Source organism: Amia ocellicauda, chromosome 8 (genome assembly GCF_036373705.1).
Source record: "Amia ocellicauda isolate fAmiCal2 chromosome 8, fAmiCal2.hap1, whole genome shotgun sequence".
Classification (NCBI taxonomy): domain Eukaryota; kingdom Metazoa; phylum Chordata; class Actinopteri; order Amiiformes; family Amiidae; genus Amia; species Amia ocellicauda.
Window position 1 is genome coordinate 30680799 of NC_089857.1, and position 10221 is coordinate 30691019.

At 35.0% G+C, this 10221-nt stretch overlaps 1 protein-coding gene across 1 annotated transcript in view; it reads left to right on the plus strand.

The window, feature by feature from the left end:
* Nucleotides 1–10003, plus strand: part of snx30 (sorting nexin family member 30) — a 29196-nt gene extending 19193 nt beyond the window's left edge. Inside the window, exons 7-9 of the mRNA XM_066711041.1 lie at nucleotides 377–463; nucleotides 888–1040; nucleotides 1610–10003. Coding sequence (XP_066567138.1) covers nucleotides 377–463; nucleotides 888–1040; nucleotides 1610–1681 — 312 coding nt within the window. The 3' untranslated portion in view covers nucleotides 1682–10003. The remainder of the gene's footprint in view (nucleotides 1–376; nucleotides 464–887; nucleotides 1041–1609) is intronic.
* The last annotated feature ends 218 nt before the right edge of the window (nucleotides 10004–10221 follow it).

Consider the following 10221-nt stretch of genomic DNA (forward strand, 5'->3'; position numbering starts at 1 on the left):
TATGCAGAAGAATGACGAATTGTTTAATATTTACACATCAGTGTGCAAGGTTTGGAGAGACCTATCCAAACAGACTCACAGCTGTAATTGCTGCTAAAGGTGCTTCCACCAAATCTTAACTCCGAGGGGTGGAGACTTATATTTCAGTTCTGTATTTTTTTATATATATATAATATATATATCTATATATATTCACAACAAAACCGTTTTCTCTTAACAGTGTGGAGTATGGTGTGTAGATAAGTGGAAAGAAATCCTGGTTTAAATGCATAAAACTACACTGATGCAACAAAATGTGATAAAAGTTCAAGTGGGTGTAGACTTTCTGTAGGCACTGTGATATATTATAATACACCTATTCTTTATTGTCTCCTAGAATGTCCTGAAGAAAAGGGATCAGGTTCAGGCAGAATATGAAGCTAAGCTGGAAGCTGTGGCTTTCCGAAAGGAGGAGAAGACGGGGGTAAGTATGCAGGCTTTCACCGAAACACAAGAAACACATTTTTATTCTGCGCAGCATAGATGCATAAATCATCTTCACTGCATCTTAAACTCCATTAATCATGTGTGCATCTTTTCATATCTTGGAGCAATTCACATACTGTCAATTGATCAATTTCTATTTCTATACATTATATAGATTTTCTTTTAATGTCTCCCATTCACATTAGAGCTGCACAATGTACTAGACGGATGGAATAAATCTGTTGTTGTCACTTTGATTAAGGAACAGACGTTTAAAAAAAAAAAATGAACAATATAAAAAACGAAAACTATATATATATATATATATATATATATATATATATATGTTATTTATTTTTTATTTTTTTCAAAACGTGTCCTAGACTCTACTGAGAATAACTGCTGTTCTTCATTATGTTCAGGTTCCAACAGATGTTGAGAAGTGCCAGGACCGAGTAGAGTGTTTCAATGCTGACCTGAAGGCTGACTGGGATCGCTGGCAGAACAATAAGAGGCAGGACTTCAGGCAGCTACTCACAGGAATGGCTGACAAAAACATCCAGTATTATGAGAAGGTGGGGAGGAAAACCATACACCTAGATAGAGCAGCAAGATGACCTTGTGCTGGCCCACATGTTTTAATATATTTTGGGTAGCTTAGTGAAGCGATTGATTGGACTTTCAGCTCTGGAGACGTGGCTTTAAAATCTAGAATGTAATGTCAGATCAGCAATGGGGGAAAACACAGCCTTCTGTAAATGGAAACTGCTGTTGGTTTTATGTCTGCTATCCAAAACCTTCTCGTTGCCAGAGGATGTCTGCTGAACATACTCCTATATGTGCTCAAAACCTCAGCTAAAATTGGGGGGTTTTCACCAAATGGGAGCTATCCATGGAAACAGTAAACCTCTACAGGATATTCCGAATGTTAGAACAGGCCTTGGTTTAACATTGGATGAGCTACATTAAAGGGGCTTGGGTTTTCTATATAGATATTAGATTCATATATTATACGTGTTATATATTATTTAGATGTTTATGTTAACAAAACAAAAAACCTAGGTTCCTGCATATGAACATAGGTTAAAAAAGATCTCCCTCATTCTCTGGACTGTCTCTAAACCCTCTTAACATTGCTTTGCAGTGCCTTGCAGCTTGGGAGTCCATCATTCCATTATTACAGGATAAACAGGATGCCAAGGGAGAAACGAACTGACTGTGTCCTTCTTGCCCTACTGCCTACCCTTTCTCCATCACTGGACCCAGCTTCTGGGTATCAGACGGGATCAACAAAGCTTTTTTCCGGTCATGTGTCATGGAAGACGTCCATTTTACGATGATGGAGTAACTCTACACAAACTTGGTAATGACAGCTTGTGTTTTTTTTTTTTTTTTTTTTTAGGCGGGTGGGGGGGCTTATTAAAGTGTTTATATTTCTGAAACTCAAGCCTCCCACCATCCTGCCCTGCGGCTGTGTGAAGTGGATTTTCTTTCCTTCTTTTTAATAAACCCCCACCCACCCCCACATCCATCGATTTACTCCCAGAGTTCCCTCACTAACCCAGCCATCCACTGATGGGTAACTCGGGGTGAGTAGATGCATTGGATTCAACCATCCAAAGGATTGAACAGATTTTTTTTTTTCCCTTTTGATTAACACTGATGTGCAACTGGACTGATGATTTTTAAAGAAACAAGCTGACAGGCTACAATTGCTTCTTTTATTAAAACCTGTAGGCCCTTCAACGGTAGTATCTACGTGAGATTTGTCTTTGTTGTCATATAATGTGTGAGCCTAAGAAATGTGCAATCTCTTGGCCAAAGATAACAAGAACCAAGTCCACTGTTCATGGTGGTGGAAACCATTTTTGCAGATCTAACGAATTCTAATCATTTCAAAGTGGTACAAGCAAAAGCTTGGCTTATACTCCAGTGCTGTGAGGCATTCCCTTACGAGGTTGGCAATACAGTTAACATGGATCCAAACCAAAACCAGACTTGCTTGGCACTCTGGAGTCAGTGAAGATTCTGCAGCTTTTCGGGAAAAAAAAAAAGGTTTTTCAGATTTCTTAAAGTGCATGTTTCTGTCAAAGAAATTTTGAGGGTAAGTAAATGTAGTAATTGTCACTCCTCTGATTACAAATAGGGGAAAATGTATCCTCCTTTAGAACTGCAACACTATTTCAAGAACTCAATATTTTGAAAGAATTATCGTGATTAAAACAGAGTGCATTTTGACAGATTCGTCTAAAAGCCAAAATTTTGTGGTGCCAGACAGCTGTAAAGTATAAGCCAGGCGGTGCTATGTTTGGATTCAGAAATGTATTGAGGTTCAAGGGCTTTAATGTTTAAAAGTATTAAGAGATGCATGAGGAGAAAACACTACTACATTTTGTGCTGAGGTTTGTTTAGTTAATGAAAACTCTAACTTAATTGAAACCACTTTATAAAAAATAAAATGAGAATTTGCATAAGTAAATAAATAAATAAATAAATAAATAATGCCCAGACTGGAAAGTCTTTGATGTAGTTTGGGTTAACTAACAGTTCACAGACTTGCTATAGGTCAAGATGCTTATGGTAGAAGATTCAATTTGCATACTCCACACAAATAATAATTACAAGGAATGTAGGCAGCTTTCCTAATCTGTGTTTTTTGTTTTACTTTTTTGAAGACATTGACTATTATTTAATGCTTTGGGCTGGGCTCTAGGGCTGAAATGCATTTGAAACCCCTGATCTTGCCTCCCATGAAAATCTACAGATGAAGTAATTAGCAGACAGTAATAAGATTCAGAACATGTGCTTTGGCCAATCAATTCTCACATCTTTGAGAAGTGATCGCTTCCATTAGGAGAACATTTATCTTTACTTTTTTTTTTTTTTCCTGTGATGGACATTTTTCTGTCATGAAATGTAATTCTTAGGACCATAAAGGGAACGTTTTGTTATTGTGAAGGTTTTCCAGTTGTCCTATTAGTGTACTTTGTCTTTGATGCAGTACCTAATCAAAGTACTGCTACTCCAGCATTCCATACAGTTAAACCAGCTCTGAAAAGCAAGGTGACGTGACTTTATTTTCTATTGGGACTGTTGTGATAGATGCATATCTATCCATATTGCAGTACATTTATTAATTCTACAATAGGGATCCAGGCTGAATGCTGAATCTTATGGTTGGCTTTAAGTAATATTTGTCATAAAACAATCCTTATAATTGTCTAAAACAATGTGATAGGGCTTATTTCCATGTGTACATTGAATTAATCATCCAAAATTCAGTTCCATAATATTGCGTAAGTAAAAAGATACACTGAAGCAGATCACATTTAACATTTAAGCCTTTTGCATTTTCTTTTAAGGGGGCCTTAAAACATTTTCACTTTTTTGATAAATGTTTTTAACGAAGAGCCTTTGTTTCCAGAGTTAATTTGACTGCTTTTGTGCCAGCCATATATCTTCTTATTTGTCCTTATTTAAAATGTCAGCAATATTGGTAGAGAAAAGGCCTGTATACTAAATTAACAGTGTAAGATTTATTGATCCATTATTTGACTGAATGTCTGAAATTTCTCATTTCTTTTAGATACTCTTAGTATTTTCCTTCTATTTTAGGTATGTTATTTATAAAAACAAAATGTAATGATTGTACCATAGAAGCTCCCATCCACTCTTTATAAATAAACCTAATTTGCTCCTTACCATTTGTAAAAGTCACTGAAGCATCACGAAATATGACTTATGGGAAGTCCGATGTCAACTCGTTTTCCTATGGAAGTGTGGAGCTTGGCAGCTTTGTATTTAGAATTTAAATATGATTGTTCAGAAGTTACATTTGTTTGTTTATTTTTTTTGTCTTTGGCTAAAATTAAGTCTTGGCTCAGGTAAAGAAATGAAAACAAAAACTAAACCTGCAAAAGAAGTGTTGAGTCGCTGAGAAAAGAAGGCCTAATTTGCACTTTTGTCTGGAGTGGTGAAAATGTTCTGAGAAACATCAGAGAATAGCCTGTGTTCTATGCAATCACTTCTTTGTCATTTTAGTATAGATAAAATATAAAACGGATCTCCCACACAGTGGATTTGAAATGGGTTTTCATTCCCCTTAAGCTTTATTGGTCACAAAAGGTCTCCGCTATTAGAACTGGTTCAAAAACATTTGATTATATGATTATTATTGCTCTCTGTACACAGCTGCGCAGTAACTGCACTTAAAATATGAAAAAATTAAACCGCACTTGCTCAGTTACATCAATGGGAATATGCGGAAGCCCCATAAATATTTAAGTTGTATGTATTAAAATGGCAGTTTGAGAAATCTGAGAAAGAGGAAGTCCATATATATTTAACCTTCAGAAATATCTAAGCTTAATGTTTTGTATTGAGATTATATTGAAGGCAATGCTGGTTGAAGCATAGGCCTATATTTCAAACTGTATTTGTGAGTCTTATGATATGTCTGCCTTTAGAGAAGGATATGCTTTTATTGCAAGCAAGACGGTTCACTGTGGTGATTATAAAAGTTTGGAATGTATGCAAACTGTTACAATGATTGGAGAAGCAACATGATTTAACCCATTTAATAGGCTTGACAAAAATCTATTATTCCCAATTGAACAGGCCGTGGCATGTGACACCTACATCACCCTGGGTCCCAAAGGGTTAAAATTGGACTTCAAGACCAGACGGTCATGTTCTGCAGACAGACACAGAGGAGGATGCTGGTAGTTTAGTTTTATGTTTTTTAAACTGCAAATGGCAAGCCACTAAAAACGGGTTCTAGTATTGTGATTTGCTCTTACTAAGCTGTGTGTCATTTGCAGAGGAAGAAGGGGTTAACTGCATTGGAATTAAAAGCCAGCAGTGCTGTCAGGGTATTTGTACTTAGTTTCAGTGGAAATTTACCTAACCTCCTGTTGTATCGTAAGCAAATGATACAATGATCTAAACCCCCACAGGGCTCTGCTTGGAATAGGTATCTGGTGGCCTTTAGACTTCCTTGTATTCAGCAGAAATGAGTCTTGTTGACACTGAGAGAAGGGGTCATAATGTCATGTACCTTATTTTGTTGTTTCAAACAAATCACCATTATCAAAGGGAGAATAGACAATTGTCTACTTAAATATATTTCCCAGATTTTCACCAAGCCAAGAGACTGCTATGTTACTTTTGGATTTTAATTGCTTCATTAAATTGTCCACAACACAGCATTATGCATCTATAATGTCTCTGTTGTGATTCTTTGGGTATCCATGGCTTGCAAACAAAGAGCTGATAACATCCCATTCCTTTTCCTGGTGGAAATCGCCTGAAGGGCCCACGTGAGTTGAATTGATAGTGATGCAACAATCAGTATTCAGGGTGGGATTCAATTGAACAGTCAGGCAAAACTGCCAGTAAATTTGCAAACATTTTATTCAGGCTTTCGTACAAGAAATAGATTGTTTACAATGACAAAGCTGAAGGTTATGTTTGTTTTTATAAGATTAAACATGTTTTTGTAATAACCAATATAAAAATATTTTAATCTGTTATATAAATAAAACATGGGAGTATGTGCCTCCCTCATCCCTCAAAGGCCATTTCAAAGTACTTGTTCAGGACACTTTCGAAACAAAGCAATGGTCATCACCTTCACATGTCCTAATTAATATATGCCACTCTTGTCACATTTTAATATCTAGAATGCACCTCAAACACTTGCAGTACATATGAGCTCTCTTATTTTAAAGATGTTGCTAATACAAGACATTCCAAAAGAAACCAGCTGTCTGGAGTTGTAATAAGTCATGGGTAAAGTAAAATATAAAATATCTGCCAAACAATCATCCCAATATAGAATCACCAGTTTTAAATGAGATATTTTCTCTGCCTCCTTCCTTGTACATAGGTGACAGATGAATATGATCCAGAGCTGCAATTTTAGACTTTCTTTAATTCTGTATCATTATAACAATTTGTGCTTTTGAGCTTTGTTTTCTTGGGTTGAGTATTTAATTTGTACTTAAACCCAAACCATTTAGAACTCTAACCAGCCAAAACTACCTTAAATTAATCATGACAGTACCTCTACTGTCATTATTTATTTACCAGCATGTAAACAGTGTGTGTTAACAGCAGATCTCTCTCATGACACTGCAGGCTCCACAGATCAGCTGCAAACTGGAAAAACTGCCAGGCCCCCCAATCTCAGCAGCACTTGGCCAATAGTCCACAGCTGCCACTTGGGAAAACCAGCCAGTCAGCTATAACTGAGCTCTGAGGATGGGGTTATGAACAGGTTAGCCCCTCGAGTCAGTTCATGAGTCCGGCTGAACAGTAAAAATCAAGAAATCAGTCTTTATGGATTACTTTGTGGAAGATCTATTGTCAGTCAGATGTGTTGATCTACCTAGATTGTTGCTTGAGTTTCCAGTACTGTACAATTAACTTAAATTGCATTTGTAGCCTTCTAATGATATGTGATTAGTCTTTTTTAATATTTTCCATGATTCCTATGTCTTTATTTGGAGGCAGAAGTATACTTTATTTTTAGCATGTACTGTACCTAACTTGTACTACATATTTATTATAGGTTCTTTAATATAATGGTAATCCACTTCAACATCAGATCCCTTAAACTCTCTCCAATGCGCATTATGTAAAGGGGATTTTCATGGCCTTTGTGCTTTTATAGTTTTTAGTGTTTTTTCCCCCCCACCAGAGTTAAAAAAGCAAGTGGATATTGTCCTTATACATATTTTTTTATACACGTGTATATATGATTCAGGTATTAAATGTGAATCATTTGTGGTAGCTGTTTCCTCTTTCACATGTAGTTTTCAAGATGTTTCATATTTTGTAAGATTTGGAACACATGATTAGTGTTTGGGGTTCAATTAAAGCAGCCTTTTTTCTAATATGTTGTTCAGTGCCAAAAAGTGATGTGTGCTCTTATGTTTTCACAAATGACAATTTCAGCATTACTGAAGACAATAGGCATCCCAAAGTAGTACCCCCCCATCATTGATTATCATATCATTATGCCTGTGTGCTAACTGTACTAACATGAGTACTGATGTTCAGATCCTCATTATCTGTTCATTCAATATACTTTAATTTTAAAGAAACTTTGAAACTACAGTTTTAAAGAGGTATTTCATTTGCTAATTTCTTTTAAATCCATTTGGGCTAATTATCACAACCTGTCCCCAACGCAGAATGGTGTGATTACAAGATGTACAGTACTAGCATGTCCTTTAAAATGATGATGAAAAATGAAAAAGGTTGCTTCCCATATCTTTTTAAAGTGCAGAATCTGTCAAAAGCCAAACCTTCAGAGGAATAGCTTTCTCAGGCTGCTGGAACTCTGAACACACACGAAATATATGAACTGTATGAACTTATTTTTAGATTGTAATACTCCAGGGTCTCCATAAGGATAATTGAATCCTTTGTGGGGTTTTCTGTAGTGTTTGAGAGGACTGTTACCCTGCGCAAAGTTGCCAGAAGCTCAATAATTCAGACCATGTTTATTTTTGTTTCGTAACTTTTTTTGTTGTTCTCTTTCTCTGGATATATGGTGGAATTGTGAACAGAGTATGCATTGTATATGGGTGGAAAAAGCTTTATATTAGCACCTTGCTTTATTTTTTTTTGTTTTTCTCTTAAATTAATACGAAAAACATGTGTATTATATGATTGACTGTATGACAATACTGTAGGTCTAAAACACTCATAAGAATACATCTTTTAATTGTTGTACCTGATCTTTAGTGCTGGATCTAATTGTCTTTGTACATATAGCATAACATTAAACTGTTTTCCTAAAGCCTTGGTATCTTAGCGCAGTTTCAAATGTATCATGTATATATCATAAAATGAAGGAGTTTTCCTTAAGCCTTGATATCTTGCTGCATTTTTAAATGTATATTGAAGAGGTATGTTTTGCCATGGGAAAATTATAATTTAGTGGAAAAATAAGCTAACTGGGTACCACTATTAAAAGTAGCACATTTCAGCTCAAAATTGCACATGGATTAATGACAGACCATTCTGCTAATCTCATTACTGAAATCCCCTATCCCTTCTTGCAGTTTTCATATTCATGGAGGTCATTTTAATTTTCATCTCGTCCGCCTGGCCTTTCCTTGCTGTACATGAATGTGCTTGTCCTGCAGCTTTCACTACTGCTTTTTGTAAAGGACTTTTCAGTGCAAATTGCTCAATACATCGTATGAGTGGTTAGAAGTGAAAACGGATGTATTTGTCATCCATTGTGTAATTAAATAGTTGTGTTGTAAATCTTGGCTACAAGTTGAGCGCTTATTTTTAATACTGTAGTCATGCCACCAATGGTAATGCCAACCAGGCCTGGTGTCACCCTTTTACAGAGACAAACTGGAAACTTTACGAGATACTTGCCAATTTTTTTTTTTGTGTTCGTTTCTTTTTGCTTTAGTTTAGTTTTATCCGCAAACAAGCAATGTGAGTTTTTTTCATTGAAGGTGTTCCGGTTGTTGCTAATACTACTTGAGCAATATGCATTCAGAAATGAGCTGAGCTTACATTGCTGTGCAGAATTTGAATTAATTGATTAATACAAATATTTATATGTTTTTGTGTTATTACAACAAATAAATTGTACCCTTTTTAAAAAAAATAAAAACAAATCTCTGCATTTGAATGTAGGTCTTTTAAAGCTTTTTGCTGCATGTTCATCCAACACTATAGTTACATTTTTTTATTTATTTTTTAACTGGGCTGCCTTATTAGCTCTTTTCTAAGTAAATGTAAACCTGACGCAAAATTGACTCTTAAACACTAATTTCTTATTGATGAACTACTGTGTTCTGAAACCGTGAACATATCTGGATTTCCTTTTAGATGGCGTTGACTGGGTTGAAGCGTCTCCTCTTATTTTAAGGTTTAGGATGATACATTTCTGATGTGAACAAAATACTAGTTGAAAATTGTCATTATATAGGCTTCATTTTTAATCTAATTTACCGTTAATATTCCATAACTTTTTGAGAAGATCTATCAACCAAAAACTTTTTTTTCCCCTCTAAAACATTTAGGTTTGTCATTTGATGTATTTATGTGGAAGTACCCTCTTATTCTTGTTTCTTATTGTATTGTCAGTTGAATCCCTAATGCACTCGGGTACAGATTTGTTTAAGGCTAGATATCAATTGTGCTCAACTAACACGAGAGAATTGACCTGCAACTTACAAAACAAACTCGCAACAAAGAAAACACTACAGTCCAGAATAATACTGCAACAATCGCTCAATCAATAAACACAAATATTTTATTGATTTGAATTTTACAAAGGCTTTTGTGTGAATTAATCAATTTGGAAATTGTTTGTCAGATTACATTTATTTTACAAGAAATGCTGCTTTTAGAACTGTCCAATTCATATTTTCTGACTTTTTCTAAGCGATATTGTTGTCTTATTCATGCTATTGTGTGTGTGTGTGAGTGTGTGTGTGAAATTTAAGTTGTCATTTGTTGTTAACAAAAATAAAATGTTATTTTAATTCTTGGATGAAAAAAAGCTGGTCACCCCTGGTTTTCACGTTTGACCTCACATATCTTTACACAGACTTAATTTAGTCATCACTTGCTCCATCAAATACCACTGTCTATCAACACCATATTATTATTATTATTATTATTATTATTATTATTATTATTATTATTATTATTATTATTAATAATAATAATAATAATAATAATAATAATAATAATATTTATCTCTATCAGTCTCACTTA